Source organism: Rana temporaria, chromosome 9 (assembly GCF_905171775.1).
Source record: "Rana temporaria chromosome 9, aRanTem1.1, whole genome shotgun sequence".
Taxonomy (NCBI): domain Eukaryota; kingdom Metazoa; phylum Chordata; class Amphibia; order Anura; family Ranidae; genus Rana; species Rana temporaria.
This window is the reverse complement of record NC_053497.1, coordinates 151,499,569-151,517,039: the sequence shown is the minus strand read 5'-3', so window position 1 is coordinate 151,517,039 and position 17,471 is coordinate 151,499,569. Positions and strand designations below refer to the sequence as shown.

The following is a 17,471-nucleotide window of genomic DNA, read 5'->3' as shown; positions in this document are numbered from 1 at the left end:
ATATACTATGGCCTCTTGCACATAGATGCCTAAATGTCTCTTCAGCATTCTTTTTTTTTTTACTGATCCAAATGCAGCCTATTGTTTTTAATGGGCCAGTACCTACAGATGGCTAAATTTGCACTGCATTATAAATCAGTAAAAAAAAGTAAAAAAAGAAAAAAAATGTCAATCAACCTGTATACAACAATTACTCATGTCACAGCCAAAATTTATTCTTCATATCAAGAACACTAATGTTTCTGTATTAAACAAGAACAAAAAGGCAAACATTCATTCTATCTTAAAAATTAAGCATTGTTGAGGTAAAAGTATCCATCCAAAAGATGCAACATCTCAGAATTGTTCTGACCTTATCCAACATTACAAATAGGGGAAATTTGTCACAATATGCTAAAGCAGCTATACTTAAGTCTTGGCTACTGCTGATGTTAATATACAACTCCAACGACCCTTCACTGGTAAGGTGAAACTGATGGAGAAAATAATTCAACACAGACAAGAGAGCCAGCTCATAGTACCACTGTGCTAAAAAATGGAATGGGCCCAACACGTAATAAAAGAAGCAGCCTTTGTTTATTAGTATAATTATTTTCCTGCTTTATACCTTTTTTCAGAGACCAAACAAAACTTTACAAAAAGATTACACACAGGCCATAAGTTTATACAAGGATGGTTGTTTCGAATTGGCTTTACCAATGGTATTAATAAACACTAGCTAAGAATGAGTTTAGTTATAAAGGGCATTATTTCTAAATACTTCTGGCGACTCTCTCAGAGTCAGGGCTTGCCTGTAACTTATTCCAAAGTGTTTCAGGCATGTGTGGCACTGAACAAGATATATTAAAACCTATGAGTGCTAGAATGTGCCTTTCTGAATTTCCTCATCTGCATAAGGGTGAGCTTCATTTGTATTTACATCCAATCTTATCAGTATATTTAAGACTTAAAATGATGCGAGCATGGTGATTCTCATCAGTGCAAGGACTCTACAACCCACTCTTAAAATGGCCATGAAACAGTCAAGTGCAATTTTGTGTCAATGTTTTTTTAAGAACTCGTTGGACATTCAAACCCCGTAGGTCATGTGGCATGTACTGTATATTTTGATTTAAAGGATATCTAACCCTAGAACAAAAAAATCATATAGTCCTTAAATGTGGCAGCTGCATTCGTTTTATTTTAGAGGAAACAAAATTCAGTTCAGAAAATACCTGTTATCCTGTGAATTGAGCTGAAATGACAAACAATGTTATCATTTTTCTAAGCTATCTTCTTTAAACTACAAATTCCACTACCCTCCATGTAATGGAGAAGAAGAGAAGAAGATATGTTTGTAGTCCAAATTAGGAGAGCAGCCCAAAGCTTCTCCATTGATACAATGGAGCGAGTGTAGCCACTCTAGGACAGGAAGTGTTTTATTTTCAGGATCACCAAGTAAAAATAAAGCAAAAAAAGGCCTGACAAAAAACAAATGCAGCCACCACATTTAAGGAACAGGTAAGCTGCAATATATTAAATGTGTTTATGGGTTATATACAGTTTTAAATAATCTGAGTGAAACAACTCCAGATAATAGTATCATGGCCTTCTTTGTATTCTAGTTGAGCCACAAAGTCTATAAGAATCTAGAAGATTCATTAATGTATTGATTTTCCTAAGGATCTTTGATGTAAGAGTACATGTGGGCTTATTAGTGGAGTTGGTTCTGGTTGGCTTATAGTGGGTGTGTATCACTTATTTAGATTATGGGTGCAGCACTGTAAAACCATGTAAGTACAGTATGTGGTTTGTCTTTTAGTCCTTTAATAAAAATGTTTGTAAAAGTTAATACTGAATTATGGTGACTGTTGTGGCAGAGACAACTAAGCTCATGAACAACATTTTAATGACTAGAAATCCTTGTTTCTCACCAGTTGTAAACTAATTTTCACAGTGAACAGTTTAGTATATGAGATTTAAAACAAATTAAGAGTGGTTCAAACTGTGGTAGGTGAACCTTTTACTCTCAAAACCTTCACGGTTTGTTTAAATGCTAGTCAAACATTGTGCTTTGTTTTTAATACTTATTTCCAGTTAGCCAATTTCTTTCATTCCTAATCCTAAATGGAAAAATAATTACTTTATGGACTAGAGTAGACAGGGTCATACCACTCTCACACCTCCCAACATCCTAAAATGTAAAACTGGAACATGTAAGTACCATACAGGTTTTCCTATTCCTGCCCCTGTTCAGGTGAAATGCCAACCACTTACACTAAGTCTTGCTTCTTCATGACGCTGTTGTCCACCAAAATATGTACATTTGGGAGGTATGCATGGTTTAAGATATCAATATATTAGCGTTTTCAAAATCTAAAGAGGTTATATATCACACTAGACAATTTTAGGATCCCTGCGTAAAGTCTCTTTACCCCAAGTTTACTGGAAAGCCCAGTAAACTTATCTGGATGTAGTTACCAGTGCAAATGTTGTGATGGACGGAAACCACCAAATTATCTATGAATGCTCACATTTTACATTACTCGCTCCAAAATTCTGCCAGAAAAAGTCTAAGCAAAGAAACTTTTTAGGACTATTTGAAAAGTAACAAACTTGTAACAATTTAGTTCTGGTCATAAATATACAGAGAGAAATTTTATGTTGATAAGACAGTATATAAGGCACATAACAGTCTTTGAGAATACAGAAGATTCAGCCAACTTAAATTAATGGTTCTTTCCCTTATTTTTAGTCCACAAAACTGTACAGGTACACAAATGTTGTGTTGCAGATACATCTTTCAACCAATTCTTCAGTTTATCAAAACACCAGCACAATGAACTCTTCTCTGAGAATGTTCCCCAAAAATGTAATTTATTCATTGAACAAAGTCTCTATTAAAATACACTTGGAAATTGACTAAAAATAATCTCTTTTTTGTTGTTAAATGAACTTTTGAAGAGTCATCAGAAGAGATTTGTGAGTGTTGTTTGTGGAGGACTTCGAGACTCATGCACGTCCAAGCTACCAGCTACCGAAGTCAGTACAGATGTCACAGTTGGCATTGTAGGGTTAGTCAAGTCTGTTAATGTAGTTGGTGTAGTGGCGGGGCTCATAGAAGCATTGGAAATTTCAGAGACTGGTCCTGATGGAGTCCCAGCTTGAAGAGTGGAATCTGATGTTTTGTCTACTCCATTATTTTCTTGTCTCAGAAGATTCCGTCTAAATTTGGCTCTTGCATTTTGAAACCATACCTGGAATAGGTGAAGTAAAACAGGATTAGGCAAGGTTAAGCAGTATCACTGTTTAGCACCAAGCATAAGTAGTGATAATTATATATTATAAATTATTTATAATTACAGTGAATACACATTGTAAAACACCTTTGCTTATTAAATATAGTTACATAATCAAACACACATGCAAATTAAATCTTTCATCCTTCCATTTTTGTGTTCAAATTTCCATCTGTTTCTTAATAAAGAAAATTGTAGACAACTGCAGACAGACATTATTTCAGAAAGGCGTTTAAAGATGTGAATGTTTCTGAGGCTAGCTTGTCAATGGCTGGCAAAGACCTTTTTTGCCTTTCACAGCCAAAGTGACAAATGAATATCTTCTTTTTTGTAACGCTGTAGCCAACTTTTCCACAATCTAAATACAGAAGCAGCATTCCATTGAAAAACAGAATTAATAGTAAACTTGCCTAACTTGGCAACAGGTAATTTGCCATATTTGGTGTGGAGTATTTGGAGTGTCTTAGATGTTATATATACTGTATAGTGTAATTAAACAAACACATATCATTAAAAACTGATCTTTTCTGCCCAGTATTTATCTCCTGAGAGATAACCCCATAATACTATATGTATATTATACAGAATATGCACATATTAATCTCAAAAAAATATTAGCACAGATGGTGATGAGCTAAGGTGTTATTGCTTTAGTACTCACAACCAGATGCATTTGTGTATTATTATTCCAGAAGCTTATTATAGGTACAGCATGGCACACCTTATAGTGGGAGTAAATCTGGTCCTTGGGTTAGTGGTACTTGTTGCTGGTGACAACCTTATTTTTTACAGCCATTCTTACACATTTTCATACATAATTATATAATAGCATGGGCACAGTGTGAACCCAGCCCTCGAAAAGATAAAATTACCATATAATTTTGACTAAATTTAATTTTGTAATATTTTTTCAGCAAGCCTGATTCACTAAACCGTTAGAGCCTTAATATCCTAGCATAATCTTTTTGCATGAGCAAAAAATAGTGCAAGTCTATTTTGCAACTGATTCATCAATTAGATTCCTATGTTAAAGTGGGTGTTTAAGTACAAAATTAAGCTCAGTTTTTCCTGCTTATATTTAGCTGCTGGCAAATTCCTAAAGTGTCATTTTTTTAACTTTTTTTTTGGGGGGGGGGGGGTGTTATATTCAATGTGGTTTAATATGATCTATGATCTGTGCAGCATAGATTTGTTGTTTGACTTTATGATAGGCAAACGCAAATTATTTACAATTTAGTTGGTTATTGCTGTCCCAACATTTATTCTGTTCTATATTGTTTAGCTTCATTTGTTGGGGATTACAGGATAACTAACAAAGGTTTTAGCTGCTTCAAGTTCTAGTTTTTGTTATTGCTTGACTTTGTGCCGACTCTGACATTATATCAGACAGGCAAATGCACATGACTTGGTTTGCTATAATTACATACAAGTATCTTCTTGTGAATGTGAAATTATTTTGGACTTAGTTTAGTAAATCAGAGGGCTATGTGTGACTAATCACCCACAAAGCACATATATTTATAATAGAGATATCTCTACAGCAAAGTTCCCAAACACTGCAAAAGGATTTGCTATCAAGAAAGCTATTAATCTTGCTGCGGAGATATATTGTTTTTTGTTGTTTTTTTTTAGAGATGATCAAATAAAAAAAACTGTTATCAACAGCAGTTCACTAACTGGCTCCCACACTAACTTGAATTCACCAACTCACCACTTTGTCCTTTTTTTCTGTCTTTTATATTTTTTTTAAAACTCTATGTAAGTCTTAATAATTATTTTTTTGTTCCATTTTGGTCTGTTAGGTATGCCATTGAAAGTGTTTAGTTACATCTGTTTTTAAGTGCAAAAAATATGTTGATCATGTCAGAACTGTCCTGTGTCATGTGCACACATCCTGTGTTATCTCAGAGAGTCTATTTAGTTCTCTTGGGGTTGATTTACTAAAACTGGAGAGTACCAAATCTGTTTCAGCTGTACATGGTAGCCAATCCGCTTCAGACTTCAGCTAGCTCAATTAAACTTTGATAAAAAAAAATGGAAGCTGCACTGCTGCACCAGATTTTGCACTCTTCAGTTTTGGCAAATCAACCCCTTAGTTGTTTTCTTAGGAAAAGGTGGTTAGCACCTATGATTTGGAGATAAAGACAAAGACTGCGTAATTTAGCAGAAGAAAATTGGGATGGGGTTGACAATAAATCATCCTCAAAAAGCTGTGGGGTTGATTTACTAAAACTGGAGAGTGCAAAATCTGGTGCAGCTCTGCATAGAAACCACTAAGCTTCCAGGTTGTATTATCAAAGCTTAACTGAACAGGCTGAAGTTAGAGGCTGATTGGCTACCATGCACAGCTGCACCAGATTTTGCACTGTCCTGCATTAGTAAATCAACCCCAAAGTGTTGTTATCCAAAACTGAGAATTAAGAAATTAGTGTACTTCAGGCAGATCATCAGATATTTTTCTAAACTTGCAAGGTAAAAACACAGGGAAATGGCAATTTATTATAGAGACAGGGCTGCATATGTTTTCTACTTTACCTTGACATGCCATATAAATTATAAACAAAAATATTCCCCCTCTCCCTACTGCAAGCAACCTAGCACACCAGTCATATGGGTTGCTATCATAATAGCTGCATTAATGCTGCCTAATTAATTAACATTGATAACACAGGGATTTCCCATAATTTCATGCTTTTGTTGCTCTTTGATCTTTATGAGAAAACTGTACTTTTCTGAATTTACTTTTTAGTATTCATAAAAATATTTAGTAATAAAAACAGGCAAGTTTATATTATATATATGTTTTGGGAGGGGTCCAATTTTTAAGGTCACTCTTAAAGGGTCTATGCACTGCACATATACCTAGTGTATACCTAGTGTATACACTAGTGCATACCTAGTTTCGGGCTAGTATTGTCAGGTTAAGAGACATGTTTTTATTTTATTATTGTATTTTCATACAGTAAAATACTATTAAAATATTTTTTTTTACGGTGTCTCTAATATTCCAAAGGGATATGTGTTTGTCATTCTTAAAAAAAAAAAAAAATTAAAATACCTTAAAGGGCAGTTCCACTTTTCTTACAAATGTGATACTGTAAGGCAAGGAAGGCAAACCATCAACTTTGTAAATAGTATGCATTACCTTTCTTGCTCTTTTATACATACAGAGGCTTTTAAATATCACCTTGTGGTCAAAGTGCATTAATTTTTATGTGTTTTTTGCCATGGGACAATTATTTTACACTAGTATATCTACAGAATGTGGTGTTATCTAAAGGAAGCTCTTCAAATTGCCCTCAACACAGTCAGAGTACTCCAGCAACACAGCTGTATTGTTAGTTTGACAAAACTAAAATTAAAAAAATAATGTTACATTTTGTAAATATTTTTTTTAAAAGCCTGTACAAGCATACAGTAACAAAAAAAATTGTGCTGTAGAAAGAATAAATGAAAAACAAATACTATATATATATTACAAAGAATTGATATCACAAACATATAACCTAAATGGGTATATAATGATAAAACAGCGCTAAGAGTCCAATGTAGAAATATAAAAATTGGAAAAGTCCACAGGTAAGTCAAAAAGGCATAGTTCAAAGAAGTGAAAGAAGTAATTTCTAGGAATGGTAATTGATCCCTCCACCAACTTCCAATCTTCACCCCGCAAAACGTGAGGCACACTTCCCCTCTGGGGTTCACACTCACCAGAAAGCAGATTAAACAGAGCCTTATAATTAATTAGATTCTCCTGATCTGAACTCCAATCATCATTCCGGAAACAGCCAAGGTTTAAATTCCAAATCACGAATCATAAAAAAACAGAAGCACCAAAATAGTGTAATTCCGCTTTAATATATCAAAATAAACCCGTATAATTACACCCCGCTTCCTACGGGTTTATTTTGATATATTAAAGCGGAATTACACTATTTTGGTGCTTCTGTTTTTTTATGATTCGTGAGTTGGAATTTAAACCTTGGCTGTTTCCGGAATGATGATTGGCATTCAGATCAGGAGAATCTAATTAATTATAAGGCTCTGTTTAATCTGCTTTCTGGTGAGTGTGAACCCCAGAGGGGAAGTGTGCCTCACGTGTTGCGGGGTGAAGATTGGAAGTTGGTGGAGGGATCAAATACCATTCCTAGAAATTACTTCTTTCACTTCTTTGAACTATGCCTTTTTGACTTACCTGTGGACTTTTCCAATTTTTATATTTCTACATTGGACTCTTAGCGCTGTTTTATCATTATATACCCATTTAGGTTATATGTTTGTGATATCAATTCTTTGTATTCTTGAATAGATGAATTTCATCTGTTTTAAATAGCTGCTGCTTTATATAGTTTATATCACATTACACTGCAGGGTGTTTTATGATATTGATATGTATATATATATATATATAATTTTTATTTATTTATTATATATATTCTTTTTTCCTTATATAACAATATCTCATCAACGAGTAGATTATTTTCCTTTTGGCACCGGGAAGTGCACTGTGTTTGTTTCCCCTTTGCTGTTACCTTTAGTGCACTCTTCTCCAATATATATATATTAGGTTAAAAAAATGGTATTTGTTGTAAAGAATCAGTAAACAAATAAAGACAGTTACAACAAGGTGGCTTCCAGTGTAGTTGTTTATAAGTTAAAATGGAGTTAAAACAATATAACAAAGACATGAGAATCAAGAATTATATTTTTTATGTATTCCTAAATAATAGAATTGCTCTGTGTTGAACATCTATGTGATATCATTTGTTTTTTTGTGAGAATGTACATCATTCTGGAAGAAGCGGCAGCATACTTTTCGTCTCACATCATTTCATCAAATGTTTGTTCACATTTGTAAAAATAAAACATAATATTGGTTTTGGTATTTATTTACCTGTAAAACTCTTTTGGTTAAACCAGTCTTCTGAGCTAGTTGCTTTAAGTCCTTGGCATCTGGATTATGGTTAATAGCAAAGTAGGATTTCATTGTCCGGAGCTGATGGTGTTTGAAAGAGGTCCTCATGCGTTTGGTTTTCTGGTTGGGGGTGTACTGTTGGTCTCTGTCCATGTGGTCTCCATCATTTTCATTGCAGCTTAGAGCTAGGAGGAGCAGGAAAGGAATATATTAATTATGGTATACCATTTATACATCACATTAATGACTTTTTCATTTACATTACATTAAACTTCTCGATAGACTCGTCAGTCATATCTAGACGTGTCAGAGGCAGGATGGAAAAATGTATTTTGGTAGGCCAATTATCTTTACACACTTCAATTCACCCACCTGTGACACATATGGCAGAAATATCGTGTGACCAATAGTAATCAACCTAAGAACTCCAATACACACCTAGGGATTTACTGAAACCACAGCACTGGAAAACCATGACAAATGTATTGTTTTAAACCTATTTATGCATGAGAAGCAACTTCTGTGAGTAATGAAACAGTACCGTTATCCCACCAGCACAGAAAACACAATAAAAACCTAAAGTTGAGAAAATCAAAACTTAATTCGGACATCAAAAATACAATTCACTTAATTTAACTAAGGATAAAAGAATGAGGAAAATATTTTGTTCATATTGAAATATATATTGGATAATCAGCTTGTCTTTTTTCAAACTTTAAAAGGTTTTCCTTCAAGCTACAATCTTATTTTGTAATGCCTTTAAAATTCATTTTTTGTTAGCAAGCCTTTTTCTCATGACTTTAGGTAGTACATTACAAGAGAATTCAATTTACAATGTACCAGCCAGATAAAATAATTCAGTTTGTTAATATACATTTTATTTTTTTCTGGTTTTCATCAAATTTATTGTCACTATCCTTTTTTAGCTTGTGGGGCTCTTTTTATAACACTAAACAACAAGAATATAGAACTGTTTTGTAAGGCAAACAGCAACATACTAGTTTTAATTGTCTATCATAAATACTGTATATCATAAATTGCCATAGTTTTCATAATATATTGTTTTAACAATTTTGTTCATCCTTCTTTGCATTTCAGTGTTGCCAGTCTCCTACATGGTTCTTTCAGGCACTACATGCAATTGATTCAGCATTGGCTACAAATAATTGTTTTTGGCTGGGTTCCTGGTGGAAACCATGTCTGCATAATGTGTTTCAGCACAGCCACTTGTATTCCACATGTGGACCACGCCTGCACAATGTTTTTTAGTACAGTCATTTGAAGTCCAACATGGGCACATGTGAAAGCAAGACAACAGATTGAGGCCCCGTACACACGACCGAGTTTCTCGGCAGAATTCAGCCAGAAACTCGATCTGAGCTGTATTCTGCCGAGAAACCCGGGTGGGTGTACACTTTTGGCCGAGGAAGCCGACGAGGATCTCGGCGAGGAAATAGAGAACATGTTCTCTATTTCCTCATTGTTCAATGGGAAATTTCGGTTCGCCGAGATCCTCGGCGGCTTCACAAGGAACTAGACGAGCAAAACAATGTGTTTTGCCCGTCGAGTTCCTCGGACTTATAGATAAAGTCCTTAGCACACAAACCCCAGGGCCAATAAAATGCATTATGTGTGCATGGTCACAAAGGCACCACAGATCCAAATATGAATGATGATGAAGTCTGAATATGTTAGTTTTTTATTTATTTTTTTACCATTTTTTTATTCTAAACTGTAAGCAATTTAAGGTTGCTAAAGCGGTTGTAAACCCTAAAACATTTTTTTTAAATCTCTCTATTCCCTATGTTTTTTTTTTTCTTCTTAAACACGTCTTTTATAGAAACTACCCATCGATCCTGCCAGTCATTCAGACTACCTTCAGACTACCTTCTTCTCAGTGGCAACTATATTTGGGCTCATTGAGCTTCTGCAGCATTGCTACTCCAGTGTGTATGCGCCCTATTCCTCTAGCGTGTAAGTCATGTCTACTCAAGTGTACTCATGGCTTACTTATAGGGTGTAATTCTCCTAGAGGCCACATCAAAGACAGCAACACCTGCATGGCAGATTAGATACTTGTAGACTAAATTTTGTTTTGTTTTGTTTTCATTTGTAAAATATATAATTTCATTCTGTTATATTCGCTATGTTATATTGATTTTTTTTCCGGATCATTCGTTATTTCAGTAGAGTATATTCCTGATAATGATTCGTAGTTCGGAAAGTCGTTTGTTTCTTGAATACATTAACACACACAATGACAATATCTCTTCTCCTATGCTCAAATACCATACAACACCCTTCTGCACTTTGCTAGTAATCCAACCACCAGCACAAAATGAATTAGCTGATTGGACTGTAAGATTTACTCAGAGTTGACCTTTTGTTTCATTAGACCTTTAACGAATTAACGAATCATGTCAATTAATTCCTTATTTTCGTTAAAATTTCTTTGTATTAGTTGAAAATCATTATTTTTTTTGGCCAGATTTTAAATAGTTACAAAGCGAATTGCATGTGTCTAGATGCTTGGTTCACAGCTAAGCTGCACTCTGCATGGGTGTAAAAAATCTAAATGCAGCCCGGCATGTGACATGCTATGGTTTAGCCCATCACCCCACACAGGTCAGAGCTAAGAAGAAAAAAAGCATGTGACCTGCATTATATGTTATGTATAACATGTATTTATAAAAAAAATTAAAGCCTTTGTTATGTCAGTTTATTGCTGGTGGTGTGCCCTACAACTGGAAATACCTTAGTTTACAACCATGTTAATATTTTTGATGTGCTGGCTTCAGAGGCGCGCACCTGAGAGACATTTGTCAGCCCACAACAGGAAGTGCAGGCAGAACAAAGCACTGTTTTTTATGCCCTGAGATTGCACAAGAAAATCACGGTCATCTTTCACCCACATTTTTGTGATGGGAAGATGTGAAAAGGGAACATATCAAGAAGGGAAATGGAGCCTTAGAGAAAATTTCAAAATGGAGCTTTAAAAAACGGGCCATAGAGAAAATGAAAAAACTGAAACCCCTTTGTTTTAATGGGGCTTTGAGACAAGGATAGCTTCCCTGGGCTGGCCTGTAACATGTCCGTACATATACACAGTATAGAAGACCCTGTTTAATGACATCTATTGACATTCGTTTTCTAGGAACTAATGGCATGGATTTAGGGTTTACAGGAGTTTGTTGCACTCTAGTTTTTTAATATAACTAATTACATTAAACACTTTCTAACCTGTAAATGAAATGATTACATACATCACAAACTGTATTTTTCTTTCTATTGTTTTTTATACCTATATAGCTTGTCTATTTATTGAAAGAATAGCTTTTTTGACTTCACGTCAGGAAATACACTGGCAGGATTTGTTGGGTTATGATGGAAACGGTTATTAGTATCATCCTTCTCAGATTAATAGCACATTGTTTATGCAGTCACTATTTTTAGAGGTAAATTATGCACTACAATGAAACAAAATATGTAGGGGCAATTTATCAAAGTGGGAAACTTTCTCCTGCTGACTACAATGTAACTAAAAGTTGCCCCTAGCTCTAAAAAAAATTAAGAAATTAGCAAGAATATTGCACATGTTACAGAAATGTAGTTAAATACATGTGAAACAGCCCATAAATACACAATATATTATGCATCACAGTCAAAGAAGCTAAAGCTACAGAAAAACACCACTAACTTGAACAATGCCGTTGACCACAATGGCATAAATGTCATCATGTATTTTGTGGGTCTCACATAAGTGGTAAGCGTTTTTTATTGTGTCACTATTATGGAGATTTACTCTCTATTTGATCCCAGTGACTACTGCCACTGGGACTGAATATCAGGGAGAATCCAACATTTTTCAGTTCAGCGAAAACTGTCTATAAGGGGATTCCCCTCACTTTGGAGAGATTTGCTGTAACTTCCTGCTGTGTCTACAGGACAGAAAATGAAGGAAAATTTAACACAGATGGCACATAAAAATGTATAGGTTAAACCCCTATCTTAATGTAAAAGAGTGTTTTGGGTTTAGCTATATTTTAATAATTGTATTCCAAGGCGGTCCCCGGGTTACAATCATCTGACTTACAAACGACTCCTACTTACAAACGGATGGAGTGTAAGTGAGAGGAAATCTACTCATAGGAAGGGAAATTCACTCCTGTAAGAGATATCATGGGAAAAAGGGGCCAGATTCACAGAAGAAATACGGCGGAGTATCTACTGATACTCCGGCGTATTTTCAAATTTGCCGCGTCGTATCTTTAGTTTGAATCCTCAAACCAAGATACGACGGCTTTTGGCTTCGATCCGACAGGCGTACGGCTTCGTACGCCTTCGGATCGTAGGTGTAATACTTCGGCGCCCGCTGGGTGGAGTTTGCGTCGCTTTCCGCGTTGGGTATGCTAATTAGCTTTTTACAGCGATTCACGAAGGTACGCGCGGCCGTCGCATTCTCTTACGTCGTCGCTAGTTGGCTTTTCCCGGCGTATAGTTAAAGCTGCTATTTTTTGGTCTAAAGTTGGACTTGCCATGTTAAAGTATGGCCGTCGTTCCTGCGTCGAATTTTAAATGTATTTCTTTTTTGCGTAAGTCATCCGTGAATAGGAAAGGACGTAACTCACGTCGACGTTCAAAATATTACGTCGGTGCAACGTCATTTCGCGCAAAGAACGGCGGTAAATTTCAAAACGTAGCATGCGCAATACGTTCGGCGCGGGAACACGCCTAATTTAAATGATCCACGCCCCATTTGAATTATGTGGGCTTGCGCCGGAGGGATTTACGCTACGCCGCCGCAACTTTACAGGCAAGTGCTTTGTGAATCAAGCACTTGCCCGTAAAACTTGCGGCGGTGTAACGTAAATGCGATACGTTACGCCGCCGCTATTCTACCTGAATCTGGCCCAAGGTGTCTCCACTAAATCACTAATCCTTGTTTTCGCAACAACCCAACATTTTCTAAATCCAAGTGTCACAGGGACAGAAAGTGAGGTAAAAATCTTCTGAACAGGGGTACAGACAGTAAAACAAATTATACAGGGGTATTAACCCATCCCTATGCCACCCAAAAAACATAAAAAATATAGTTTTGACTGGCGCTACATTTAAAAAATGTTCTATACCTGTTCCAACATACATACAAATTCAACTTAGGAACAAACCTACAGACTCTATCTTGTTTGTATCCTGGGGGCTGTCCGTACCAGTAAATCATATGTAAATATAGAGTAATACATATGTAATGTCAGGCATTTAAACAGGCAAAAACCAACAAAAGAGGTCTGATAAAAATGAGATAAAGATTTTATATAAATGAAATATATATATATATATATATATATATATATATACACACACATTGTTTCCATGTATTATGTTAAATTACTTAAACCACCTCAACTCAATTCTTTATTTTCTTGTTATAATCTCTTTAAATGCATTATATTTGTAACCATCTTTAATACTTATATTTATAGCCATAGTTGACACCCAGTTTTAAACTTCTGGAAAACAAGTAATTTTATGCTGCTATGTGTATGGCCTATAAACAAACAAGCTTTTAGATTAGAAATACATGGATAGACATGCTTCAGTTTTTCGGTTTTATAATTGCAAATTGCTTGTTCAGTATCTAGGACGCTGGACTTTTAAGATCTGTGCATCATTACCATTTCTAGGAGGAAAGCATCTCATTGTTTTTTGCATTATGCAAAGAAAATGGGGCAAAGTCATTACTGCAAAGGTAACACCAACAGAGACTGGGAACACTGCATACTTAAGAAGGCACGCTTTTCACGATTGTAAGAAGATCCTAAAGTGTGATATGTAAATGCTGCTGGCATAGCTCTCCAGCACAATGTAGAATAATGCACCAACTCTCTAAGCTGGTGCCAGAAGCGTTTAATGATATTTAGGACCAACGCGCCAAATCGGGCAAGCTGCATAGAAAATAATATCTATAAAAAAAATGAATAGATTATACATGCAATCTGTTTTTTTCTAGCTTTTTACAGTGTAACCGCCCTTCGTATAGGCAGCAGGAGGACTCAGTGGTCAGCACTGCTGCCTTGCAGCACTGGGGGTTTGGTGCAACCTGGTTCACGGTATTACCTGCATTGGAACCTCAGGTTTTAAAAAGCTTTTTCTGAATTTTGAAAAGTATTTATTAATTTACGCTGATATTGGAATGATAATTTTGTGCCTAAATTAAAGGGAATGAAATATAAATTCAAGACCGAATGGCATCTCAAGTGCATGTGCTTTGTATTCATATTAGTTTTCCCTGGGTTAGCTTGGAGATTGTTAATAGTGTATTAACTAAAGAGCAGAGAATGTTCAGAGGTAAGCTATATTACGTTTACTTTAGATACTCAATAACGTGCATGGGGAGTTTGTAAAAACTTTGCGTATGATTGTATAATGGAAGTGAACGCTGCTTAAATTTTGTTCAAGCTTAGCTTTGGACAGATATAAAAGACAAAAATAATGCAACATTGTATTCAATAATGTATCTTTACATTTATTTTAATTTTTTGCAGGCAACCAGTATGAGAACTTGAATTTGACTCGGTATTAGCCCCTTGCAATCCACTATACTGCAGAACTCAGACTCCAAGAAGGATAGGAAGCTTAGGGAGCCAGTCAGTTGTGCAAGGCACTACAAAGGAAGAGGGAGTAGAGGGACAAAGTCTCATGCCCTGTACACACGATCAGATATCTGATGGAATCTAAACCGATGGATTTTTTCAGCGGATATCCGATGAAGCTGACATTCATCAGTCTTGCCTACACACCATCAGTCAAAAATCTGACCGTGTATAACGCGGTGACGTAAAACACTACGACGTGCTGAGAAAAATGAAGTTCAATGAGCATGCGTCGACTTGATTCTGAGCATGCGTGGATTTTTCTCCGATGGAGTTCCACACAGACGATCGTTTTTTTCTATCAGTTTTTTATCCATAGGAAAGTTTTAAAACATGTTCTATTTTTTTTTTCACCCATGGAAAACAAACCGATGGGGCCCACACACGATCGGTTTGTCCGATGAAAACGGTCCATCGGTCCGTTTTAATCACACAAACTGATTGTGTGTACAGGGCTTCAGTCTCAGTCTGCTGCTTCTCCTTTCACTGTCCAGTCACTGTTTTTTATGAAAACTCCTCATCAGTACATTTGATGACATGAAAAATGCCCTTTGAAATTACATTAAAAAATGTTTATGGTCAGTTTTGGAGTTAGTGGACTTTCTCAAAAAAAACAAAAAACACATTCACTGTTTGAAACTTGTTAATTTGAAAGGATTGTCCAATTTTACATCCTTTTCTTGTCACTGTGGTTGAAAACAAACATCGATTTGACCCCATTATCGATTAGAAAGTTGAGTGATCATTCCTAAAATTATTATTAGTATTGTTGTAACTGCAACAGAGAAAAATCAATTGTCCTGCCTTGCCAGGTAGGGCTATGCTGTGTAGCAGGGCTGTGTCAATCTCAGAACTGGACTGATGGAAACACAAATCCTTTGGCAGGCTCTAATATATGTATTCCATCTGTACAATTACCTGTTTCAACATTAAGGGGAATTGATCAAAACTGGAGCAGCTGTGCATGGCAACCAATCAGCTTCTATCTTTCATTTTCAAAGTTTAACTGAACAAGCTGAAGATAGCAGCTGGTTGGTTGCCATGCACAGCTGCTCCAGTTTTGATAAAGGTTCAGTAAATTAGGATCCACAGTATATATACAGGTATTAGTGGTGCATCATTGTGTATCATTTGCACTAAAAGTGGCTTTAATAGAGCATAGTATGTTCAGTAGTAATATATACAGGATTGGGTATGTACACTTTGGCACTTTCACATCACTTGCATCTTGTTTGCATTATGTTTGTGTTGCGTTTGCAGGTTGTGTGCATTTGCCCTGGATCAGTTTCAAGATAATCTGTACTGTGCAGGAGTAATGCAAACTACTACATACAATGTAATGTTTTATATAGAGTAAATAGACCACGCAGCACTTGGGTGCATAAAAGTGGAAGGTTGCAGGTCACCTGCATTCATTAGCTAGTACAGACTGATACATGGCAGACATGATCAAATGAAAATACAAAACAACTGCAATGCAATTCAATCCAAATGCTGTTCAAAGGTTCACATACACTAAAATGCAGTAGGTTATACTTAAACTGAAAACATCAATAGAATCAAGTGTAAATGCAATGCAAACACAACTTACACATATGCTTTACAGCAGACGTGAAAGTTTAGCTATTGCATTTGCATGGCTATTTTCTGGAAAATATTCCATATCCATATAATTAGGGGCCCTTTCACACTAGTACACTTAAAAATGAGATATGTGTTTTGGGAAACCACATATTATGTTTTTAACATATTTTTTACGTGTTTTTTTGTGCATTGTCTGGTTGTCTGACTCCCAGCATGTACTTGTGAAACATAAATATGTGATTAAAAAAATGCACAAAAAACGCAACCACAGTAAGTTTCTAATGCATTTCTCATTTATTTCAATAGGAGGCTGATTTTTTGTGCACTTTTGAAACTGGGCACCAAACATGTCGCATGCAGTGCACTGATGTGAAGAGTTCATAGAATTTAAAGGGAACTATTTCTACTGTACTATTGTGCAATTTAGCATGGCAAACGTGCACCATTGTGAAAGGGGCCTCAATGAATCAAGTGATAAATGTCAATCTTTTCTTGCATGGCCTCATATTATATGAGGCCAAATGGCCAAGTCTATTGGAGAGGGGGAACTAGCTTTACACCACACCAACTTGTAGCTTTGGACTTTGTGATGTAAAAGGCAGACTATGCAGGAATATTAAGCAGTTTAGTAGAGTTGACTTGACAAGCACTTTAACAGTTACCTGGGTATAATATGCATATACAGTAAAGTGGCTAGTGCTGTTACATTGGACCTTTGGGCCCTAAGCTCTAATCTCACAAGAAACACTAACTACATGGAGATTGTATGTTCTATTTACAATTGTATACATTTCCTTTGGTTGCACCAGTTACTGTCTGAACAAATTTGCCCAATGTGGTGCATGAATATAAGTTCCTTGTAGGCCAAAGTCTAATGTGAACAGTTCTTTGTATTCTATAAAAGCCACAAAATATGCTGGAGCTGTATCATAATGAGGAATACAATAAACACCAACTATGTTGTATATCTGCCTAGCATTCTAGTAGTTAACACATTTTCCTTCAGGTGTCAGTATGGAGGACAGCAACACAAAATCCTAT

The 17,471-nt window shown here is 35.8% G+C and overlaps 1 protein-coding gene across 1 annotated transcript; it reads right to left on the bottom strand.

The window, feature by feature from the left end:
• Positions 1–554: 554 nt before the first annotated feature.
• Positions 555–8,409, bottom strand: LOC120914237 (LIM/homeobox protein Lhx2-like). The gene is made up of 2 exons (XM_040324858.1): positions 8,173–8,409; positions 555–3,236 (listed from the first exon to the last, which is right to left on the bottom strand). The coding sequence occupies exons 1-2, from the start codon at positions 8,344–8,346 to the stop codon at positions 2,949–2,951; spliced, it is 462 nt and encodes a 153-aa protein (XP_040180792.1). The 5' UTR covers positions 8,347–8,409; the 3' UTR covers positions 555–2,948.
• Positions 8,410–17,471: the final 9,062 nt, after the last annotated feature.